Raw genomic sequence first — 26,550 nt, 5'->3', positions numbered from 1 at the left:
CAATTTACACCGTTTCAGAATAACAACCTTTTTTTCCAGTCATGTGACTGCTATTGAAAAGCATTGAGAAGCAGTGCTTTTATTAAAATAGCCAGTAGGTGAGCTGTCCGCTTGTGTTGCAGCAAAGCCAAGAAAGCTAAAATTAATCAGTTTAACCAGACCTGAGCTATTGAGCAGATTTCAAAGGAACAAGATTTTCCTGTCTATAAATCAGTCCAGATTGGAATGCATAGAAAGAACTGTTTGCAGAAAAATGCAAGTGAAGTCTGTGTTCTGTGATTATTTTATTAGGTTTATAATGCCGTTTAGCAAATGTTTTTGTTCATTTAACTTAGTTTAATTATATATTCTGTGTTGTGTGATTATTTTATTAGGTTTATAATGCTGTTTAGAATTTAAAGTCTTCATTTCAAAGCTTTAAAAATAATGTATTAGGTTCACTTATGACAATTTTGAGAGGGGCCTGGAACCTAACTCCCTCACTTCCCATTGACTTACATTATAAACTGGGTTTCCATTTACAATGGTTTCGATTTACAACCATTCCTTCTGGAACCTAACCCCGGCGTAAACTGAGGGCTACCTGTACATATGTGCACATATATGAATATATATATATATATATATATATATATATATATATATATATATATATACAGTTGTATGCAAAAGTTTAGACACCCCTGACAATTTCCATAATTTTCATTTATAAATAATTGGGTGTTTGTATTAGCAATTTCATTTTGATCTATCAAATAACTGAAGGACACAGTAATATTTCAGTAGTGAAATGAGGTTTATTGGATTAACAGAAAATGTGCAATATACATCAAAACGAAATTAGACAGGTGCATAAATTTGGGCAGCCCAACAGAAATATCACAATAATATTTAGTAGAGCCTCTAGATGCTTCCTATAGCCTGTAATGAGTGTCTGGATTCTGGATGAAGGTATTTTGGACCATTCCTCCTTGCAAAACATCTCCAGTTCAGTTAGGTTTGATGGTTGCCGAGCATGGAAAGCCTGCTTCAAATCACCCCACAGATTTTCAATGTTATTCAGGTCTGGGGACTGGGGTGGCCATTGCAGAACATTGTACTTGTTTCTCTGCATAAATGCCAGAATAGATTTTGAGCAGTGTTTTGGGTCATTGTTTTGTTAAAATATCCAGCCCTGGCGTAATTTCAACTTTGTGACTGATTCCTCAACATTATTCTCAAGTATCTGCTGATATTGAGTGGAATCCATGCGACCCTCAACTTTAACAAGATTCCCAGTACCGGCACTGGCCACACAGCCCCACAGCATGATGGGACATCCACCAAATTTGACTGTAGGTAGCAAGTGTTTGTTTTGGAATGCTGTGTTCTTTTGCTGCCCTGCATAACGCCCCTTGTTATGACCATATAGCTCAATCTTTGTTTCATCAGTCCACAGCACCTTCTTCAAAAATTAAGTTGGCTTGTCCAAATGTGCGTTTGCATACCTCAAGCAACTCTGTTTGTGGCGTGTGTGTGCAGAAAAGGCTTCTTCCACATCATTCTCCCATACAGCTTCTCCTTGTACAAAGTGCGCTGAATTGTTGAACGATGCACAGTGACACCATCTGCAGCAAGATGATGTTGTAGGTCTTTGGAGGTGGTCTGTAGGCTGTTTTTGACCGTTCTCACCATCCTTTGCCTTTGCCTCTCAGATATTTTACTTGGCCTGCCACTTCTGGCCTTAACAAAAACTTTGCCTGTGTCTTCCATTTCCTCACTGTGTTCCTCACAGTGGACACTGACAGCTTAAATCTCTGCGATAGCTTTTTGTAGCCTTCCCGTAAACCATAATGTTGAACAATCTTTGTTTTCAGGTAATTTGAGAGTTGTTTTGAGGCCCCCATGTTGCCACGCTTCAGAGGAGAGTCAAAGAAAACAAAAACTTGCAATTGGCCACCTTAAATACCTTTTCTCCTGATTGGATGCACCTGTCTATAAAGTTGAAGGCTTAATTGGCTCACCAAACCAATTGTGTGTTCCAATTAATCAGTACTAGGTAGTTACAGGTATTCAAATCAACAAAATGACAAGGGTGCCCAAATGTATGCACCTGTCTAATTTCATTTTGATGCATATTGCACATTTTCTGTTAATCCAATAAACCTAAACATAGAAACATAGAATTTGACGGTAGATAAGAACCAAAAAGGCCCATCAAGTTTGCCCATATTACATGTTACTTTTTTCCTTAGGATAGCCTTATGCATGTCCCAGGCATTTATAAATTCCTTTACAGTCTTTGTGTTTACCACCTCAAATGGAAGTTCATTCCATGAATCCACCACCCTTTCTGTAAAAAAATGCTTCCTTAAATTTCTCCTGAATCTGCTACCCTCTAACTTTAGATTGTGACCCCTTGTTTTGGCATTTATTTTTTTGTGAAAAATGCTTTCAACTTCTATTTTATTAAATCCCTTCATATATTTGAAGTTTTCTATCATGTCACCTCTTTCCCTTCTATCCTCTAAACTATACATATTTAGATCATAGAGTCTTTCTTTGTACGTTTTATATTTTAGACCATGTACCATTTTAGTAGCCCTCCTTTGGACAGGTTCTAGTTTATTTATATCTTTCTGAAGATATGGTCTCCAGAACTGTACACAGTATTCCAGATTTGGTCTAACTAATGATCTGTAAAGTGGCATAAGAACCTTGCTATTTCTGCTACTAAAACCTCTTCCAATGCAACCAAGCATTTGACTGGCTTTGCTGGCTGCACTGTGGCATTGTGTACCAAATTTTAAATCATCTGAAATAATAATTCCCAAATCCCTTTCTTCTTTAATTACAGTCAGTAATGTACCATTGAGACTATAATCGGCCTTTGGGTTTTTGGATCCTATATGCATAATTTTGCTCTTGGTAATATTAAATTCAGATCCCATTTATTTGACCAGTCCTCTAGTTTATTAATATCACAGTTCATTTGATCAACTCCTCCTGGAACATCTACCCTGTTACAAATTTTTGTATCATCAGCAAACAAGCAAACCTTCCCCTTAAGCCCACTTCCAATATCAATTATGAACATTGGAAACAAAACAGGCCCAAGAACTGACCCTTGGGGAACACCACTAGTAACTGATGCCTCATTTGAATGTACTCCATTAATTGAAACCCTCTGTTGTCTATCTTTAAGCCAGCATTCTACCCACTTAACAATCTTAGCATCTATTCCAAGGCAATACATTTTGTGAATAAGTTTGTTTTGTGGAATGGTGTCAAATGCTTTGCTAAAGTCTAGATATGCAACATCTACGGCTCCTCCCTGGTCTATTATTTTAGTTACATGGTCAAAGAAATCCATTAGATTAGTCAGGCATGATCTTCCAGCAATGAAACCATGCTGTCCTTTGTCTTCTAAGTTGTTTGTCTGAATGAAAGATACAAGTCTTTCCTTTAAAAGAGTTTCCATTAATTTCCCTGCAATTGAGGTCAAACTGACTGGCCTATAGTTAGCAAAATCTTCCCTACTACCCTTTTTATGAAGAGGGACTACATTGGCAATTTTCCAGTCTTTTGGAACAACTCCTGTTAGAAGTGACTGATTAAATAAATCAGCTAATGGAGTAGCTATTACGGATCGAAGTTCTCTTAGAACCCTTGGATGAATATTATTTGGACCCACAGACTTATTAACTTTTATTTTTGATAAAGCCCATGAAACCTCTTCCTCTGTAAAAAGAGAAGTACTACTCACATTATTTACAGTAACATCCCTTAATAGCATCTCACTATCTTTACCATCTGTAGGAGTGTAAGATAAGAATATAAGGGGTGTATAATAAGGGGAGGGGGAAAGGGGAGAGAGACAAAAAAAAAGGGGGGGGGGAAGGGTTAGAGGGGAGAGGAGAGGGAGGGAGAAAGGAGCGTGAAGCGGGGCGAGGTGATGTCAGGGTAGTTGTGAAGTCAGTGTTATATTGAGAGTCTAGCAATCACAGTCCCTTGCCCTCCCAAGTCAATGTCATTATCTCGTGCGTGGCTATTTTCCCGGTTTTGAGAAAATGATAGCGTTCCAGTCTAAGCAAATCCCCCACACTGGCCCTCCACTCCTGCACACTTGGGGTCTGTGGGCTTTTCCAGTGGGCTGGTATAAGTCCCTTAGCACCATTTAGCATCAGTAAAAAAAGAAGATACTTGTCCCCCCCGATTATTTTAGGGAACCCATGAGATATCAGGTAAGTTGTTTTTGGGGGAATTATAATTTTCAAGAGTTTGCTCATTTCTCCCAGCACCCCCTCCCAGAAAGGCCTTATATGAGGGCAGTTCCACCAGATGTGGAGGATTGATCCCTCCTCTCCGCAGCCTCTCCAGCACTCCCTACTTGCCTGAGGATAGATTTTGTGTAGTCTTAGAGGAGTCAGGTACCACCGACTTAAAAGCTTAAAGTGCATTTCTTGCACTCTCGCAGATATTGAGGCTTTCTTGGCTCTTGAGAAGATCTTTGCCTATTCTTTAGTAGATATCTCCAGATCTAGCTCCGTTTGCCAAGCTTCCGCATACGTCGGGAGCTCTGATCCACCTCTAGTCAGAAGGATCTTATATAATTGTGAAATGAGGTGAGTCGGTGTCTGATGCATCGTACACAACACCTCAAATGGTGTCCTGTGTCTGGACAACGCCCCTCGTTCCTAATGTGTATTTAGGTAATGCGTGATTTGTGCATATCTAAACCAAGATGCAAAGATAGTCTGATCCCATTCCATCAGTTCTGTCTGTGGTTTAATTTTGTCTTGTTGTAAGATATTGGAAATTGATACCTCCGCAAGGGTATATTCACTACTAATTTTTGATGTGCTTTGTGACACTTTTTTCTTTTGCAAAACAGTTAACCAGGGCTCTGAGGACACGTTAATAATTCTAGCGTAAATCGTGAGCCAAAAGTGTCTTGAGAGCAATCGCATTTATTTTCGACTTGTAACAAGAGTGATAAACCCGACGCACACAAACAGCCGTAATAAACCCCTTTTCGCTAACACATAACTGTTAACGCGCCACTCATAATTTGGCCCTTTGTTAGCAGTTGACAACATTAATAATCATATTAAAATATAAAAAGAAAACACTAGAGTTTGCCTAGTGCTTAGTTTTTATGGCTCTTTTATTTGTAAACATCTTTTGACAGGCATTGCTTGGCCCCCCAATTTGATATATAGCACTGAGACGAAAATCTAATTTAAAGGGACCTATTGCTGATGTGATTTGTTTAACACGCATATAAAAGGGCAGCAATTAAATATACATTATTAAAATACTTTTTGCATAAAAAAGGTGAAGTGAAAGCTGTTAAAATGTAAGGTGAAACTAAAAAAAAAGAAAAGTGGATTTAAGTACTGAGACTATTGCTCATTGGCTGGCAAAGACAACTCCCACAGAAAAAAATGGTTTATTCAGCACAGGAATATCCATTTCTCAAAAGGCAGGCTCTTTAGTAAACTTTTAGATAGAACAGAGAAAATGCTCAAGTATCATGTCCCTTTAACATGCTCACAAATGTAAAAAGTGTAAAAAAACATATACAATTTTAAACTGTCAAAACAGTGTATTACAGTTATCCAATTTTTTTTTGCTGTTCTAATCCATGTCTCTGTGTACCTATAATTAGTATATATATATATATATATATATATATATATATATATATATATATATATATATATATATATATATATATATATATATATATATATATATATATATATATACACATATTAGTTTTTTTTGTGATATCATTTTATTTAAAGCTGGTTTATTTATGAAATAATTTTTTTTTCATGAGTGCTCAACAACCAAAAGGATATTTTGCTCCACATTTTGTATATTGAAATTATGGAGCCAATGAAACAATGCAAAGACTACTTTATGAAAAATAAAGACATCATACCTCACATCAGAATTAAAAGCCATCTAGAAGTTTGCAGTAAGATTTTAATCAACAAAACCACTTAAAGGGACAGTATACACCAATTTTTGTATAACTGCATGTAATAGACACTACTATAAAGAAGAATATGCACAGATACTGATATAAAAATCCAGTATAAAACTGTTTAAAAACTTACTTAGTACCTTCCAGTTTAGCACTGTTTTATTTTCCTTCATTTAAATTTATCAAATTTACTTTTTGCTGAATTTCTAACAAAACTGAGGTAAAGCCAAGCAATATTCCGGCAATAATAACACACAATGAGAAAGTAAGGGAAGAAAAATTAATCACCAAGACATGATAACACACAAGATTTTCAGATCTCATGTCACTTTACAGTGTGGAACATATTAAGTAATTCATTAATTTAGTTCAAGAACAGACAAGACGATAAGATAAAAATTTAGGCTGATTATCCGCCACATACGTACTCAAGACTCGGACTCCGTGCTTTAGCGACTGGATCCGACTGGGCTCCATGGACATACTGAGTACAGTCTGCTGCCCACCAATGGTGCACACTTGGTTCTCTTGGTGCGCATGCTTGACCATAATAATTAGCTGGTTGGCAATGATGGAGTTCAGTACTGAGATGACAACCATTGGAAACACAAAGGACAGGAAAGTATTTACCTGGTGAAGAGAAGAGAGCAGAGATTAGGAGATTGGAGAAAACTGTACACAGGCATAGCACAATATTTTCATGAAGTCAAAAACCACCCTATACTTTTGCTATTATAGTTATAAATTCAGCTGTTTACTAAATGATTCTTTCATGCATTTTGCTTGATTAATTGTACATCTATACACACTGTAAATAGAATAGAATATGTTTGTTGCTTCTAAACATAACATTAGAATCCTGTACTTTTTCTTGGCATGAGCACTTTTCTGCCACAAATCAGCATTTTCATGTAAGCAAGTCCTCAAATTCTATACAGTTATTACTCTCTTAAAAGTTGCCTTAGGTTGAATATGTAACTGCATGATTTGGTTTTAAATTGCAAATCTACATAAATCAACCTGTGAGACAGTAATTAATCTGAATGAAAGCACGAAAGACAACTGCCTTCTTTGCCTAATGGAAGATATGACAGTGAATTTCATAATGAGATGTCAGAAGCGTTCCCTATGGTGCAAGGGTTGTGGTTACAGCTAATCAGATGTAGATATAAGGAATTTTTCTGTAGAGTTTATCAGAAAGACGTGTTATGAGAACGCACTGTATGATTTGGTGCCAGAGATAGCATTGATTTTTAGAATAATGCTTTGAATGAAGAATTGATGGAGCCAGTCTGTAGGAGGTTTTAGTAGCCTGTTTTGAGTTGACCGAGGGTGAAAAGTGTCTTGAAGCAATGTCTAGTATGATCAGGGTGGGATGTATGTAGAATCAATCTGGATATGGTGTCATAAGTGTCAGTTTAAGGGAGGAACCATACATAGAGGTGTCCTGTGCAAATGCATATTATACAGGAACCTAGAAAACCAGTAGGAGCTTTCAAGTATAGTTAAAAAAAAAAGCTGCTCAAATTAAAGGGACATTAAACTGCTGGGTACAACTTCAGAAATATGGTTACTACTCACTATTGTAGTGTTTTTAAAGCTGTCTTATTTTAACCCATTGCAGAGACCAGTTGGTAAAGCTATAAATCTTTATACTGGGAGCCGCCATCTTGTAGCCTGAGTATTGTTGCATCCTGTGATGCAAGCAGTGTGTTTCACAGATCAGTGCTGCTACTGACTTTTTGACAGCTGTACCTTGCGCTTTGGTTTAGTTTACACAACAGAAAACAGAGGCTTTTATTTGCAGTTTTACACAGTTTAAAAGTTACAAAACAAATATAAAAAGGCTCAGAAATAATAAAGATCAATATACCCATTGCAAAAATGTACAACTCCTGCTCTGTATTGTGCACACTAAATTAAAGAGAACAATAAGGTTGGACCAGAAGAAGACAACAATATCACTGATCTGTGAATGCCCATGACTTCTTGTGTGAATATACTTAAATTACAAGATGGCGGCGCCCAGAGTGAAGACGCAGAGCTTTAGTAACCAGTGCTTGTAAAGGGTTAAAATAAGAGACTAGCTTTAAAGAGAGCTGCAGGCACAATAGAAAAAAACAATAGTATGGTGAGCAGTAACTGTGCTACTGTAGTTATACCAAGCAGTTTAAGGGCCAACATGCTTTATAGGCTACAAGAGATCACAATTGCAAGGCAGTTACATACGCTTACTAAACAAGCACTTGAACCAGAAAGGGGCATGAAGCTTAAAATGCTTCTTTCACGATTTAGATGCAATTTAAAACAAAAACAAAACCTATCCAATTTATTTCTATTGTCAAATTTACTTTTTCATTCAGTATTCTTTGTTAAAAAGCAGATAGATAGACTCAGAAACATGCACATGTCTTGAAAACTATATGGTAGCAATTTTGCAACAATGAAGTTTTAACAGCACTCTACATTGTACAAACACTGCTGACATCTAGGACTAGATTACAAGTGGAGCGCTAAATTATCCAGTCATTACAAAACTGACCCAAATGCCCTCAAAATAGAGGGCATTGCAGTTTTTTATTAAAAAAAATCTAACATTTTTTCTTAATAAAAAAAACTGCATTAAGCTGTTTTGGGGCTTTAAAGTTGGTGGGAGGGGGATGTAAACCCATACACATAAATATATATGTATATCAGCATATACATATATATTTAAAAATACTGCCCATCGCTGCGTGACTTACCCCCCCTTCGTTGCGTGAGGTTCTAATACCGTCTGTGATGGCATCAGAATGAGGCTTCCATAGGAGCCTATGGAAGCGCGCTCTCATGAGTGCAATGCTACCTAGAAATGCAAACGCGAGCTTGTGTTCGCATTGCGATTAACTTGTAATACTGGCTAAATTATTGAGCGCTAAAATCTATTGCATCCAAGAGATATTTAGAGCTCCACTTGTAATCTGGCCCCTAATGCGCAAAAGTACTCCTGGAAAACTGCTGCCATATAGTTACCTAGACATGCTACCTACCTAGTAATGCTCTTCAACAAAGAATACCTCGATAATTAAGTCATTTTAATAATTGAGGTAGATTGGAAAGTTTTTTCAAATTGCATTCTCTTTCTGAATAATGAAAAAGAAACATGAAAAACGAAACATTGGGTTTCATGTTAAAGGGACATTCCAGTCAAAATATAAATGCACATAGATGTATTGCATATTTGAATAGAAACATATTTTCAATATACATGTATTGGCAAAAATGCTTCTATTAAGAGTAATCACTGTTTTAGAGTTAACATTTTTCACTGCATATGCATATTTAAAAAATGTAGCTGCTCAGATCATCAGTGGGGCTTGTATCATGTCAGCAATTAACAAATTGAGTCATTACCAGATGGTACAAGCACCCTAGGCTCTCCGAACAAGTGTTGTGTTTAAAATGCTGGTGCACGTTGCATACTTAAATACACTTTTGAAACAGCTATAGCTTTTATTAGAAGCATTTTTGCTAATGCATGTATTTTACAAAATTGCTTCTGTTCAATACCGAAATGAACCCATGTGGTTTCTAATTTTGGCTGTAATATCCCTTTAATTGAATGTGGTAAAGTAGGTATTGGTAAGTAACACAGAGCACACAATAACAATGATCACAAAAGAAGCACCTTGTGTCATGCTTAGTCTATTAAAATATCCTGAGCGTTGCTATCAAACACATCTACTGTGTACAAGGGAGTAGGCAACACCTGAAACATGAAATTCTGTTACGTGTTTTCTTGTTCATATGTCTGTGGTATTTTATATCTGTATGTAACATTATGTATTCAAAACGTACATTTGTTTGACCTTTTAAAAAGCACAGTCAATATGACATTTGATGCTCACGCAAGTCCATCAGTCATAAAGACTGAAAGCTGAATTCCATAAAAATATCAAGCGGTTACGGAAAAAGGTTTTATGTTACCACTGAGTGTCCCAGGGAAAGAGATATTTAGGGAGAGATGACAGGATATCATTATTAATTGGTTAATACAGAGCACAATGGGACAATGTTCTATATTAGTATTATGTCCCTGATATAAAACATAAAAACTAAGAAGCTTTTTTTTTCTTTCTTTTAAATAATATTTTAAATAATGCAGCAGTTTTTTTTTTTTTTACATTATTTTTTAAATGCGGATCTCTTTGGTAGATACAATATAGATTAAGATTCAGCAACTAGTGCCAGACAAGTCATTTTGCTGCATTGCACAGTGGATATCTGTGATGCTGTTTTCTTCTTTAAAACAGAATGTTCCTCTGAACCTACCAGAACAACTATTGTGAGATTTGTTTGTATAATTCACTGAAAGACACTCAGTCAAACGTTAATTTGTGTATTATTTCCATGCACCTTGCCTGTTTCTTACCCTATGCTTATTCCTTCATACATATTATTGTATAGCTCCCACTTGTATTGCAAAGTATGGGACAATCCTATATTATAAGCTCAACATTACTTTCTCTCTTTCAATGATTTATTTGTAGGTTTTTTGTTTTGTTATTTTTAATAAAACTTGAGGCTCCCATATCATGTGTTAAATGATCCTAGCTCTGCCCATGTTCCCTAATCTCCAACCACAAAATGCACAGTCTTTAGATCCATCACATCTGTTAAGTCTCTCAAAGTTTGTAGAGGGCTTTGCTAACAGGGTCTTTCGCCCTTGGGAAATGGCTGTGTTCTTCCTGGTCTCAGCCTGCACTGCTGGTTACTCAGGAGTTCCTGACACAACTTGGATGATTGTAACTTCTCGGACCAATTTGAATTTAATGTTTTTTTTACATCTGCTCCTGCATTGCACCAGTCACATATAACCACCCTGTGCTCCTGCATTGCACCAGTCACATATAACCACCCTGTGCTCCTGCATTGCACCAGTCACATATAACCAGCCTGTGCTCCTGCATTGTATCAGTCACATATAACCAGCCTGTGCTCCTGCATTGCACCTGTCGCATATAACCAGCCTGTGCTCCTGCATTGCACCTGTCGCATATAAGCAGCCTGTGCTCCTGCATTGCACCTGTCACATATAACCAGCCTGTGCTCCTGCATTGCACCAGTCACATATAACCAGCCTGTGCTCCTGCATTGCACCTGTCGCATATAACCAGCCTGTGCTCCTGCATTGCACCTGTCGCATATAAGCAGCCTGTGCTCCTGCATTGCACCAGTCACATATAACCAGCCTGTGCTCCTGCATTGCACCAGTCACATATAACCAGCCTGTGCTCCTGCATTGCACCTGTCGCATATAACCAGCCTGTGATCCTGCATTGCACCTGTCACATATAACCAGCATGTGCTCCTGCATTGCACCAGTCACATATAACCAGCCTGGGCTCCTGCATTGCACCAGTCACATATAACCAGCGTGTGCTCCTGCATTGCACCAGTCACATATAACCAGCCTGTGCTCCTGCATTGTACCAGTCATATATAACCACCCTGTGCTCCTGCATTGCACCAGTCACATATAACCAGCCTGTGCTCCTGCATTGCACCAGTTACATATAACCAGCCTGTGCTCCTGCATTGCACCTGTCACATATAACCAGCCTGTGCTCCTGCATTGCACCTGTCGCATATAACCAGCCTGTGCTCCTGCATTGTATCAGTCACATATAACCAGCCTGTGCTCCTGCATTGCACCTGTCACATATAACCAGCCTGTGTTCCTGCATTGCACCTGTCACATATAACCAGCCTGTGTTCCTGCATTGCACCAGTCACATATAACCAGCCTGTGATCCTGCATTGCACCAGTCACATATAACCAGCCAGTGCTTCTGCATTGCACCTGTTACATATAACCAGCCTGTGCTCCTGCATTGCACCTGTCACATATAACCAGCCTGTGCTCCTGCATTGCTCCAGTCACATATAACCAGCCTCTGCTCCTGCATTGCACCAGTCACATATAACCAGCCTGTGCTCCTGCATTGCACCAGTCACATATAACCAGCCTGTGCTCCTGCATTTCACCTGTCACATATAACCAGCCTGTGCTCCTGCATTGCACCAAACACATATAACCAGCCTATGTTCCTGCAATGCACCTGTCACATATAACCAGCCTGTATGCCTGCATTGCACCTGTCACATATAAGCAGCGTGTGCTCCTGCATTGCACTAGTCACATATAACCAGCCTGTGCTCCTGCATTGCACCAGTCACATATAACCAGCCTGTGCTCCTGCATTGCACCAGTCACATATAACCAGTCTGTATTCCTGCATTGCACCAATCACATATAACCAGCCTGTGCTCCTGCATTGCACCAGTCACATATAACCAGCCTGTATTCCTGCATTGCACAGTCACATATAACCAGCCTGTGCTCCTGCATTGTACCAGTCACATATAACCAGCCTGTATTCCTGCATTGTACCAATCACATATAACCAGCCTGTATTCCTGCATTGCACCAATCACATATAACCAGCCTGTGCTCCTGCATTGTACCAGTCACATATAACCAACCTGTGTTCCTGCATTGTACCAGTCACATATAACCAGCCTGTGCTCCTGCATTGTACCAGCCACATATAACCAGCCTGTGCTCCTGCATTGTACCAGCCACATATAACCACCCTGTGCTCCTGCATTGCACCAGTCACATATAACCAGCCTGTTCTCCTGCATTGCACCAGTCACATATAACCAGCCTGTGCTCCTGCATTGCACCTGTCGCATATAACCAGCCTGTGCTCCTGCATTGCACCTGTCACATATAACCAGCCTGTGCTCCTGCATTGCACCAGTCACATATAACCAGCCTGTGCTCCTGCATTGCACCAGTCACATATAACCAGCCTGTGCTCCTGCATTGCACCTGTCGCATATAACCAGCCTGTGCTCCTGCATTACACCTGTCACATATAACCAGCATGTGCTCCTGCATTGCACCAGTCACATATAACCAGCCTGTGCTCCTGCATTGCACCAGTCACATATAACCAGCGTGTGCTCCTGCATTGTACCAGTCACATATAACCAGCGTGTGCTCCTGCATTGTACAAGTCATATATAACCACCCTGTGCTCCTGCATTGCACCAGTCACATATAACCAGCCTGTGCTCCTGCATTGCACCAGTTACATATAACCAGCCTGTGCTCCTGCATTGCACCTGTCACATATAACCAGCCTGTGCTCCTGCATTGCACCTGTCGCATATAACCAGCCTGTGCTCCTGCATTGTATCAGTCACATATAACCAGCCTGTGCTCCTGCATTGCACCTGTCACATATAACCAGCCTGTGTTCCTGCATTTCACCTGTCACATATAACCAGCCTGTGGTCCTGCATTGCACCAGTCACATATAACCAGCCTGTGATCCTGCATTGCACCAGTCACATATAACCAGCCTGTGGTCCTGCATTGCACCTGTTACATATAACCAGCCTGTGCTCCTGCATTGCACCAGTCACATATAACTAGCCTGTGCTCCTGCATTGCTCCAGTCACATATAACCAGCCTCTGCTCCTGCATTGCACCAGTCACATATAACCAGCCTGTGCTCCTGCATTGCACCAGTCACATATAACTAGCCTGTGCTCCTGCATTGCACCTGTCACATATAACCAGCCTGTGCTCCTGCATTGCACCAAACACATATAACCAGCCTATGTTCCTGCAATGCACCTGTCACATATAACCAGCCTGTATGCCTGCATTGCACCTGTCACATATAAGCAGCGTGTGCTCCTGCATTGCACTAGTCACATATAACCAGCCTGTGCTCCTGCATTGCACTAGACACATATAACCAGCCTGTGCTCCTGCATTGCACCAATCACATATAAGCAGCCTGTGCTCCTGCATTGCACCAGTCACATATAACCAGCCTGTATTCCTGCATTGCACAGTCACATATAACCAGCCTGTGCTCCTGCATTGTACCAGTCACATATAACCAGCCTGTATTCCTGCATTGCACCAATCACATATAACCAGCCTGTATTCCTGCATTGCACCAATCACATATAACCAGCCTGTGCTCCTGCATTGTACCAGTCACATATAACTAACCTGTGTTCCTGCATTGTACCAGTCACATATAACCAGCCTGTGCTCCTGCATTGTACCAGCCACATATAACCAGCCTGTGCTCCTGCATTGCACCAGTCACATATAACCAGCCTGTGTTCCTGCATTGCACCTGTCACATATAACCAGCCTGTGCTCCTGCATTGCACCTGTCGCATATAACCAGCCTGTGCTCCTGCATTGTATCAGTCACATATAACCAGCGTGTGCTCCTGCATTGTACCAGTCACATATAACCAGCCTGTGTTCCTGCATTGCACCTGTCACATATAACCAGCCTGTATTCCTGCATTGCACCAGTCACATATAACCAGCCTGTGCTCCTGCATTGCACCAGTCACATATAACCAGCCTGTGCTCCTGCATTGCACCTGTCACATATAACCAGCCTGTGCTCCTGCATTGCACCTGTCACATATAACCAGCCTGTGCTCCTGCATTGCACCAGTCACATATAACCAGCCTGTGCTCCTGCATTGCACTAGTCACATATAACCAGCCTGTGCTCCTGCATTGCACCAGTCACATATAACCAGCCTGTGCTCCTGCATTGCACCTGTCACATATAACCAGCCTGTGCTCCTGCATTGCACCAAACAAATATAACCAGCCTGTGTTCCTGCATTGCACCTGTCACATATAACCAGCCTGTATGCCTGCATTGCACCTGTCACATATAAGCAGCATGTGCTCCTGCATTGCACCAGTCACATATAACCAGCCTGTGCTCCTGCATTGCACCAGTCACATATAACCAGCCTGTGCTCCTGCATTGCACCAGTCACATATAACCAGCCTGTATTCCTGCATTGCACCAGTCACATATAACCAGCCTGTGCTCCTGCATTGTGCCAGTCACATATAACCAGCCTGTATTCCTGCATTGCACCAGTCACATATAACCAGCCTGTGCTCCTGCATTGCACCAGTCACATACAACCAGCCTGTGCTCCTGCATTGTACCAGTCACATATAACCAGCCTGTGTTCCTGCATTGTACCAGTCACATATAACCAGCCTGTGCTCCTGCATTGTACCGGCCACATATAACCAGCCCGTGTTCCTGCATTGCATCAGTCACATATAACCAACCTGTGCTCCTGCATTGCACCAGTCACATATAACTAGCCTGTGCTCCTGCATTACACCAGTCACATATAACCAGCCTGTTTTCCTGCATTGCACCTGTAACATATAACCAGCCTGTGCTCCTGCATTGCAACTGTAACATATTACCTGCCTGTGCTCCTGCATTGTACCTGTCACATATAACCAGCCTGTGCTCCTGCATTGCATCTGTTACATATAACCAGCCTGTGCTCCTGCATTGTACCAGTCACATATAACCAGCCTGTGTTCCTGCATTGCATCAGTCACATATAACAAACCTGTGCTCATGCATTGCACCAGTCACATATAACCAGCCTGTGCTCCTGCATTGCACCTGTCACATATATCCAGCCTTTGCTCCTGCATTGCACCAGTCACATATAACCAGCCTGTGCTCCTGCATTGCACCTATCACATATAACCAGCCTGTGCTCCTGCATTGCACCTGTCACATATAACCAGCCTGTGCTCCTGCATTGTATCAGTCACATATAACCAGCGTGTGCTCCTGCATTGCACCAGTCACATATAACCAGCCTGTGTTCCTGCATTGCACCTGTCACATATAACCATCCTGTGTTCCTGCATTGTACCAGTCACATATAACCAGCCTGTGCTCCTGCATTGCACCAGTCACATATAACCAGACTGTGCTCCTGCATTGCACCTGTCACATATAACCAGCCTGTGCTCCTGCATTGCACCTGTCACATATAACCAGCCTGTGCTCCTGCATTGCACCAGTCACATATAACCAGCCTGTGCTCCTGCATTGCACCAGTCACATATAACCAGCATCTGCTCCTGCATTGCACCAGTCACATATAACCAGCCTGTATTCCTGCATTGCACCAGTCACATATAACCAGCCTGTGCTCCTGCACTGCACTAAACACATATAACCAGCCTGTTTTCCTGCATTGCACCAGTCACATATAACCAGCCTGTGCTCCTGCATTGCACCAGTCACATATAACCAGCCTGTGCTCCTGCATTGCACCAGTCACATATAACCAGCCTGTGCTCCTGCATTGCACCAGTCACATATAACCAGACTGTGCTCCTGCATTGCACCAAACACATATAACCAGCCTGTATTCCTGCATTGCAGCAGTCACATATAACCAGCCTGTGCTCCTGCATTGCACCAGTCACATATAACCAGCCTGTGCTCCTGCATTGCACCTGTCACGTATAACCAGCCTGTGCTCCTGCATTGCACCAGTCACATATAACCAGCCTGTGCTCCTGCATTGCACCAGTCACATATAACCAACCTGTGCTCCTGCATTGCACCAGTCACATATAACCAGCCTGTATTCCTGCATTGCACCAGTCACATATAACCAGCCTGTGTTCCTGCATTGTGCCAGTCACATATAACCAGCCTGTATTCCTGCATTGCACCAGTCACATATAACCAGCCTGTGCTCCTGCATTGCACCAGTCACATATAACCAGCCTGTGCTCCTGCATTGTACCAGTCACATATAACCAGCCTGTGTTCCTGCATTGTACCAGTCACATATAACCAGCCTGTGCTCCTGCATTGTACCGGCCACATATAACCAGCCTGTGTTCCTGCATTGCATCAGTCACATATAACCAACCTGTGCTCCTGCATTGCACCAGTCACATATAACCAGCCTGTGCTCCTGCATTGCACCAGTCACATATAACCAGCCTGTTTTCCTGCATTGCACCTGTAACATATAACCAGCCTGTGCTCCTGCATTGCAACTGTAACATATAACCTGCCTGTGCTCCTGCATTGTACCTGTCACATATAACCAGCCTGTGCTCCTGCATTGCATCTGTTACATATAACCAGCCTGTGCTCCTGCATTGTACCAGTCACATATAACCAGCCTGTGTTCCTGCATTGCATCAGTCACATATAACAAACCTGTGCTCATGCATTGCACCAGTCACATATAACCAGCCTGTGCTCCTGCATTGCACCTGTCACATATATCCAGCCTTTGCTCCTGCATTGCACCAGTCACATATAACCAGCCTGTGCTCCTGCATTGCACCTGTCACATATAACCAGCCTGTGCTCCTGCATTGCACCTGTCACATATAACCAGCCTGTGCTCCTGCATTGTATTAGTCACATATAACCAGCGTGTGCTCCTGCATTGCACCAGTCACATATAACCAGCCTGTGTTCCTGCATTGCACCTGTCACATATAACCATCCTGTATTCCTGTATTGTACCAGTCACATATAACCAGCCTGTGCTCCTGCATTGCACCAGTCACATATAACCAGCCTGTGCTCCTGCATTGCACCTGTCACATATTACCAGCCTGTGCTCCTGCATTGCACCAAACAAATATAACCAGCCAGTGTTCCTGCATTGCACCTGTCACATATAACCAGCCTGTATGCCTGCATTGCACCTGTCACATATAAGCAGCATGTGCTCCTGCATTGCACCAGTCACATATAACCAGCCTGTGCTCCTGCATTGCACCAGTCACATATAACCAGCCTGTGCTCCTGCATTGCACCAGTCACATATAACCAGCCTGTATTCTTGCATTGCACCAGTCACATATAACCAGCCTGTGCTCCTGCATTGTACCAGTCACATATAACCAGCCTGTATTCCTGCATTGCACCAGTCACATATAACCAGCCTGTGCTCCTGCATTGCACCAGTCACATATAACCAGCCTGTGCTCCTGCATTGTACCAGTCACATATAACCAGCCTGTGTTCCTGCATTGTACCAGTCACATATAACCAGCCTGTGCTCCTGCATTGTACCGGCCACATATAACCAGCCCGTGTTCCTGCATTGCATCAGTCACATATAACCAACCTGTGCTCCTGCATTGCACCAGTCACATATAACCAGCCTGTGCTCCTGCATTGCACCAGTCACATATAACCAGCCTGTGCTCCTGCATTGCACCTGTAACATATAACCTGCCTGTGCTCCTGCATTGTACCTGTCACATATAACCAGCCTGTGCTCCTGCATTGCATCTGTTACATATAACCAGCCTGTGCTCCTGCATTGTACCAGTCACATATAACCAGCCTGTGTTCCTGCATTGCATCAGTCACATATAACAAACCTGTGCTCATGCATTGCACCAGTCACATATAACCAGCCTGTGCTCCTGCATTGCACCTGTCACATATATCCAGCCTTTGCTCCTGCATTGCACCAGTCACATATAACCAGCCTGTGCTCCTGCATTGCACCTGTCACATATAACCAGCCTGTGCTCCTGCATTGCACCTGTCACATATAACCAGCCTGTGCTCCTGCATTGTATCAGTCACATATAACCAGCGTGTGCTCATGCATTGCAATAGTCACATATAACCAGCCTGTGTTCCTGCATTGCACCTGTCACATATAACCATCCTGTGTTCCTGCATTGTACCAGTCACATATAACCAGCCTGTGCTCCTGCATTGCACCAGTCACATATAACCAGACTGTGCTCCTGCATTGCACCTGTCACATATAACCAGCCTGTGCTCCTGCATTGCACCTGTCACATATAACCAGCCTGTGCTCCTGCATTGCACCAGTCACATATAACCAGCCTGTGCTCCTGCATTGCACCAGTCACATATAACCAGCATCTGCTCCTGCATTGCACCAGTCACATATAACCAGCCTGTATTCCTGCATTGCACCAGTCACATATAACCAGCCTGTGCTCCTGCACTGCACTAAACACATATAACCAGCCTGTATTCCTGCATTGCACCAGTCACATATAACCAGCCTGTGCTCCTGCATTGCACCAGTCACATATAACCAGCCTCTGCTCCTGCATTGCACCAGTCACATATAACCAGCCTGTGCTCCTGCCTTGCACCAGTCACATATAACCAGACTGTGCTCCTGCATTGCGCCAAACACATATAACCAGCCTTTATTCCTGCATTGCAGCAGTCACATATAACCAGCCTGTGCTCCTGCATTGCACCAGTCACATATAACCAGCCTGTGCTCCTGCATTGCACCTGTCACGTATAACCAGCCTGTGCTCCTGCATTGCACCAGTCACATATAACCAGCCTGTGCTCCTGCATTGCACCAGTCACATATAACTAGCCTGTGCTCCTGCATTGCACCAGTCACATATAACCAGCCTGTGCTCCTGCATTGTACCTGTCACATATAACCAGCCTGTGCTCCTGCATTGCACCTGTCACATATAACCAGCCTGTGCTCCTGCATTGCACCAAACAAATATAACCAGCCTGTGTTCCTGCATTGCACCTGTCACATATAACCAGCCTGTGCTCCTGCATTGCACCAAACAAATATAACCAGCCTGTGTTCCTGCATTGCACCTGTCACATATAACCAGTCTGTATGCCTGCATTGCACCTGTCACATATAAGCAGCATGTGCTCCTGCATTGCACCAGTCACATATAACCAGCCTGTGCTCCTGCATTGCACCAGTCACATATAACCAGCCTCTGCTCCTGCATTGCACCAGTCACATATAACCAACCTGTATTCCTGCATCACATATAACCAGCCTGTGCTCCTACATTGCACCAGTCACATATAACCAGCCTGTGCTCCTGCATTGCACCAGTCACATATAACCAGCCTGTATTCCTGCATTGCACCAGTCACATATAACCAGCCTGTGCTCCTGCATTGTACCAGTCACATATAACCAGCCTGTATTCCTGCATTGCACCAGTCACATATAATCAGCCTGTGCTCCTGCATTGCACCAGTCACATATAACCAGCCTGTGCTCCTGCATTGTACCATTCACATATAACCAGCCTGTGTTCCTGAATTGTACCAGTCACATATAACCAGCCCGTGCTCCTGCATTGTACCGGCCACATATAACCAGCCTGTGTTCCTGCATTGCATCAGTCACATATAACCAAACTGTGCTCCTGCATTGCACCAGTCACATATAACCAGCCTGTGTTCCTGCATTGCACCAGTCACATATAACCAGCCTGTGTTCCTGAATTGCAGCTGTCACATATAACCAGCCTGTGCTCCTGCATTGCACCTGTCACATATAACCTGCCTGTGCTCCTGCATTGTACCTGTCACATATAACCAGCCTGTGCCCCTGCATTGCACCTGTTACATATAACCAGCCTGTGCTCCTGCATTGTACCAGTCGCATATAACCAGACTGTGTTCCTGCATTGCATTAGTCACATATATCCAGCCTGTGCTCCTGCATTGCACCAGTCACATATAACCAGCCTGTGCTCCTGCATTGCACCAGTCACATATAACCAGCCTGTGCTCCTGCATTGTATCAGTTACATATAACCAGCGTGTGCTCCTGCATTGCACCAGTCACATATAACCAGCCTGTGTTCCTGCATTGCACCTGTCACATATAACCATCCTGTATTCCTGCATTGCACCAGTCACATATAACCAGCCTGTGCTTCTGCATTGCACCAGTCACATATAACCAGCCTGTGCTCCTGCAATGCACCTGTCACATATATCCAGCCTGTGCTCCTGCATTGCACCTGTCACATATAACCAGCCTGTGCTCCTGCATTGCACCAGTCACATATAACCAGCCTATGCTCCTGCATTGCACCAGTCACATATAACCAGCCTCAGCTCCTGCATTGCACCAGTCACATATAACAAGCCTCTGCTCCTGCATTGCACCAGTCACAAATAACCAGCCTGTATTCCTGCATTGCACCAGTCACATATAACCAGCCTGTGCTCCTGCATTGCACCTGTCACATATAACCAGCCTGTGCTCCTGCATTGCACCAAACACATATAACCAGACTGTGTTCCTGCATTGCACCTGTCACATATAACCAGCCTGTATGCCTGCATTGCACCTGTCACATATAATCAGCGTCTGCTCCTGCATTGCGCCAGTAACATATAACCAGCATGTGCTCCTCCATTGCACCAGTCACATATAACCAGCCTGTGCTCCTGCATTGCACCAGTCACATATAACCAGCCTCTTCTCCTGCATTGCACCAGTCACATATAACCAGCCTGTGCTCCTGCATTGCACCAGTCACATAGTTAGCCTGTGCTCCTGCATTGCACCTGTTACATATAACCAGCCTGTATTCCTGCATTGTACCAGTCACATATAACCACCCTGTGTTCCTGCATTGCATCAGTCACATATAACAAACCTGTGCTCCTGCATTGCACCAGTAACATATAACCAGCCTGTGCTCCTGCATTGCACCTGTTACATATAACCAGCCTGTGCTCCTGCTTTGCACCAGTCACATATAACCAGCCTGTGCTCCTGCATTGCACCTGTCACATATAACCAGCCTGTGCTCCTGCAGTGTATCAGACACATATAACCAGCGTGTGCTCCTGCATTGCACCAGTCACATATAACCAGCCTGTGTTCCTGCATAGCATCTGTCACATATAACCATCCTGTATTCCTGCATTGCACCAGTCACATATAACCAGCCTGTGCTCCTGCATTGCACCAGTCACATATAACCAGCCTGTGCTCCTGCATTGCACCTTTCACATATAACCAGCCTGTGCTCCGGCATTGCACCTGTCACATATAACCAGCCTGTGCTCCTGCATTGCACCAGTCACATATAACCAGCCTGTGTTCCTGCATTGCACCTGTCACATATAACCATCCTATATTACTGCATTGCACCAGTCACATATAACCAGCCTGTGCTCCTGCATTGCACCAGTCACATATAACCAGCCTGTGCTCCTGCAATGCACCTGTCACATATAACCAGCCTGTGCTCCTGCATTGCACCTGTCACATATAACCAGCCTGTGCTCCTGCATTGCACCACATATAACCAGCCTATGCCCCTGCATTGCACCAGTCACATATAACCAGCCTCAGCTCCTGCATTGCACCAGTCACATATAACCAGCCTCTGCTCCTGCATTGCACCAGTCACATATAACCAGCCTGTATTCCTGCATTGCACCAGTCACATATAACCAGCCTGTGCTCCTGCAGTTCACCTGTCAAATATAACCAGCCTGTGCTCCTGCATTGCACCAAACACATATAACCAGCCTGTGCTCCTGCATTGCACCAAACATATATAACCAGCCTGTGTTCCTGCATTGCACCTGTCACATATAATCAGCGTGTGCTCCTGCATTGCGCCAGTCACATATAACCAGCCTGTGCTCCTGCATTGCACCAGTCACATATAACCAGCCTGTGCTCCTGCATTGCACCAGTCACATATAACCAGCCTCTGCTCCTGCATTGCACCAGTAACATATAACCAGCCTGTGCTCCTGCATTGCACCAGTCACATATAGTTAGCCGGTGCTCCTGCATTGCACCTGTTACATATAACCAGCCTGTACTCCTGCATTGTACCAGTCACATATAACTAGCCTGTGTTCCTGCATTGCATCAGTCACATATAACAAACCTGTGCTCCTACATTGCACCTGTCACATATAACCAGCCTGTGCTCCTGCATTGCACCTGTCACATATAACCAGCCTGTGCTCCTGCATTGCACCAGTCACATATAACCAGCCTGTGCTCCTGCATTGCACCTGTCACATATAACCAGCCTGTGCTCCTGCATTGCACCTGTCACATATAACCAGCCTGTGCTCCTGCATTGTATCAGTCACATATAACCAGCGTGTGCTCCTGCATTGCACCAGTCACATATAACCAGCCTGTGTTCCTGCATAGCACCTGTCACATATAACCATCCTGTATTCCTGCATTGCACCAGTCACATATAACCAGCCTGTGTTCCTGCATTGCACCAGTCACATATAACCAGCCTGTGCTCCTGCATTGCACCTGTCACATATAACCAGCCTGTGCTCCTGCATTGCACCAGTCACATATAACCAGCCTCTGCTCCTACATTGCACCAGTCACATATAACCAGCCTCTGCTCCTGCATTGCACCAGTCACATATAACCAGCCTGTATTCCTGCATTGCACCAGTTACATATAACCAGCCTGTGCTCCTGCATTGCACCTGCCACATATAACCAGCCTGTGCTCCTGCATTGCACCAAACACATATAACCAGCCTGTGTTCCTGCATTGCACCTGTCACATATAAACAGCCTGTATGCCTGCATTGCACCGGTCACATATAATCAGGGTGTGCTCCTGCATTGCGCCAGTCACATATAACCAGCCTGTGCTCCTGCATTGCACCAGTCACATATAACCAGCCTGTGCTCCTGCATTGCACCAGTCACATATAACCAGCCTGTGCTCCTGCATTGCACCAGTCACATATAACCAGCCTGTGCTCCTGCATTGCACCAGTCACATATAACCAGCCTGTGCTCCTGCATTGCACCAGTCACATATAACCAGCCTGTGCTCCTGCATTGCACCAGTCACATATAACCAGCCTCAGCTCCTGCATTGCACCAGTCACATATAACCAGCCTGTGCTCCTGCATTGCACCAGTCACATATAGTTAGCCTGTGCTCCTGCATTGCACCTGTCACATATAACCTGCCTGTGCTTCTGCATTGTACCAGTCACATATAACCTGCCTGTATTCCTGCATTGCACCAGTCACATATAACCAGCATCTGCTCCTGCATTGTACCAGTCACATATAACCTGCCTGTATTCCTGCATTGCACCAGTCACATATAACCAGCATCTGCTCCTGCATTGCACCAGTCACATATAACCAGCCTGTGCTCCTGCATTGCACCTGTCACATATAACCAGCCTGTATTCCTGCATTGCACCAGTCACATATAACCAGCCTGTGCTCCTGCATTGTACCAGTCACATATAACCTGCCTGTGTTCCTGTATTGTACCAGTCACATATAACCAGCCTGTGCTCTTGCATTGTACCAGTCACATATAACCAGCCTGTGTTCCTGCATTGTACCAGTCACATATAACCAGCCTGTGTTCCTACATTGTACCAGTCACATATAACCAGCCTGTGCTCCTGCATTGCACCAGTCACATATAACCAGCCTGTGTTCCTGCATTGCATCAGTCACATATAACCAACCTGTGCTCCTGCATTGCACCAGTCACATATAACCAGCCTGTGCTCCTGCATTGCACCTGTCACATATTACCAGCCTGTGTTCCTGCATTGCACCTGTCACATATATCCAGCCTGTGCTCCTGCATTGCACCAGTCACATATAACCAGTCTGTGTTCCTGCATTGCACCTGTCACATATAACCAGCCTGTGCTCCTGCATTGCACCTGTCACATATAACCAGTCTGTGTTCCTGCATTGCACCTGTCACATATAACCCGCCTGTGCTCCTGCATTGCACCAGTCACATAAAAACAGCCTGTGTTCCTGCATTGCACAAGTCATATATAACCACCCTGGCCTGTGCCCCTGCATTGCACCAGTCACATATAACCAGACTTTGTTCCTGTATTGCACTAGTCACATATAACCAGCCTGTGCTCCTGCATTGCACCTGTCACATATAACCACCCTGTGCTCCTGCATTGCACTAGTCACATATAAACACCCTGTGCTCCTGCATTGCACCAGTCACATATAACCAGCCTTTGTTCCTGCATGCATTGCACCAGTCACATATAACCAGCCTGTGCTCCTGCATTGCACCTGTCATATATAACCACCGTGTACTCCTGCATTGCACCTGTCACATATAACCAGCCTGTGCTCCTGCATTGCACCAGTCACATATAACTACCCTGTGCTCCTGCATTGCACCAGTCACATATAACCAGCTTTTGTTCCTCCATTGCACCAGTCACATATAACCAGCCTTTGTTTCTCCATTGCACCAGTCACATATAACCAGCCTTTGCTCCTGCATTGTATCAGTCACATATAACCAGCCTGTGCTCCTGCATTGTATCAGTCACATATAACCAGCCTGTGCTCCTGCATTGCACTAGTCACATATAACCAGCCTGTGCTCCTGCATTGCACCAGTCACATATAACCACCCTGTGTTCCTGCATTGCACCAGTTACATATAACCACCCTGTGCTCCTGCATTGCACCTGTCACATATAACCAACCTGTGCTCCTGCATTGCACCAGTCACATATAACCAACCTGTGTTCCTGTATTGCACCAGTCATATATAACCAGCCTGTGCTCCTGCATTGCACCTGTCACATATAACCACCCTGTGTTCCTGCATTGCACCAGTCACACATAACCAGCCTGTTTTCCTGCATTGCACCAGTCACATATAACTAGCGTGTGTTCCTGCATTGCACCAGTCACATATAACCAGCATCTGCTCCTGCATTGCACCAGTCACATATAACCACCCTGTGTTCCTGCATTGTACCAGTCACATATAACCAGCCTGTATTCCTGCATTGTACCAGTCACATATAACCAGCCTGTGTTCCTGCATTGCACCAGTCACATATAACCAGCCTGTGCTCCTGCATTGCACCTGTCACATATAACCAGCCTGTGTTCCTGCATTGCACCAGTCACATATAACCAGCCTGTGCTCCTGCCTTGCACCTGTCACATATAACCAGCCTGTGCTCCTGCATTGCATCAGTCACATATAACCAGCCTTTGCTCCTGCATTGCACCATTGCTTATAATTGGGAAATCCTCTAGGAAGTAGGATGTCTGTAAGTGGTCAGAACTCTTTTCAGACTGATACCATGGGGCTGATTTAACAAACTGTCAATCGGCCCCAATGCAGCTGTTTCCGTGCGAGCCTTCAGGCTCACTGGAAACAGCAGTTAAGAAGCAGTGGTCTTAAGACCCCTACTCCTTAACTCGTCTGCTGCCTCTGAGGCTGCAGACATTAATCCGCCCAATTATATATGATCAGGTTGATTGACGATTGTCCACGAATCTGCAAGGGGCGGCATTGCACAAGCAGTTCACCAGAACTGCTTGTGCAATGTTAAATGCAGACAGTGTATGCTGTCGGCATTCAGCTATGTCTGGCGGACATGATACACTACAGCATATCATGTCTGCCAGACATTGATAAATCGGCCCCCATATCTGAACCTGGGTCCAATAAACATTTTTTTTAAGATAGTTCAAATTTGGGAGCCATGTGTTGCTGTGTCTCCTTCAAAGTGGAGAACACTTACGTACCATCCAGAAACACTCACTCATGACCACAGGTTAAGAAGTCAAGCTCATGGACTATCTTCAACCCACCCATAGACAAACCTTGCTCTGGCCCTGGCTTGCTAAGCCTTAGCCACTTGCCAAAAAATGTTCACCCTCCTTGGCTGATTTAATTCTTCAAATTCAAATCAGCCAATAGGATGATAGCTTCTGAAATCCTATTGATTTGATCAGCCAATAGGATTTCAGTAGCTCTTATCCTATTGGCTGTTTTGAACAGCTAATAGGATTTCAGAAGCTCTCATCCTATTGGCTGATTTGAATTTGAAAA

General features: G+C 43.6%; 1 protein-coding gene across 1 annotated transcript in view; it reads right to left on the bottom strand.

Moving 5' to 3' along the window:
* Positions 1 to 26,550, bottom strand: part of NTSR1 (neurotensin receptor 1) — a 466,932-nt gene that overhangs the window by 170,102 nt on the left and 270,280 nt on the right. The window contains exon 2 of the mRNA XM_053716074.1: positions 6,403 to 6,604. Coding sequence (XP_053572049.1) covers positions 6,403 to 6,604 — 202 coding nt within the window. The remainder of the gene's footprint in view (positions 1 to 6,402; positions 6,605 to 26,550) is intronic.

This window comes from Bombina bombina, chromosome 1 (genome assembly GCF_027579735.1).
Source record: "Bombina bombina isolate aBomBom1 chromosome 1, aBomBom1.pri, whole genome shotgun sequence".
NCBI lineage: Eukaryota > Metazoa > Chordata > Amphibia > Anura > Bombinatoridae > Bombina > Bombina bombina.
Note: the sequence above shows the minus strand (reverse complement) of the source record. Positions and strands in the feature narration are given on the sequence as shown.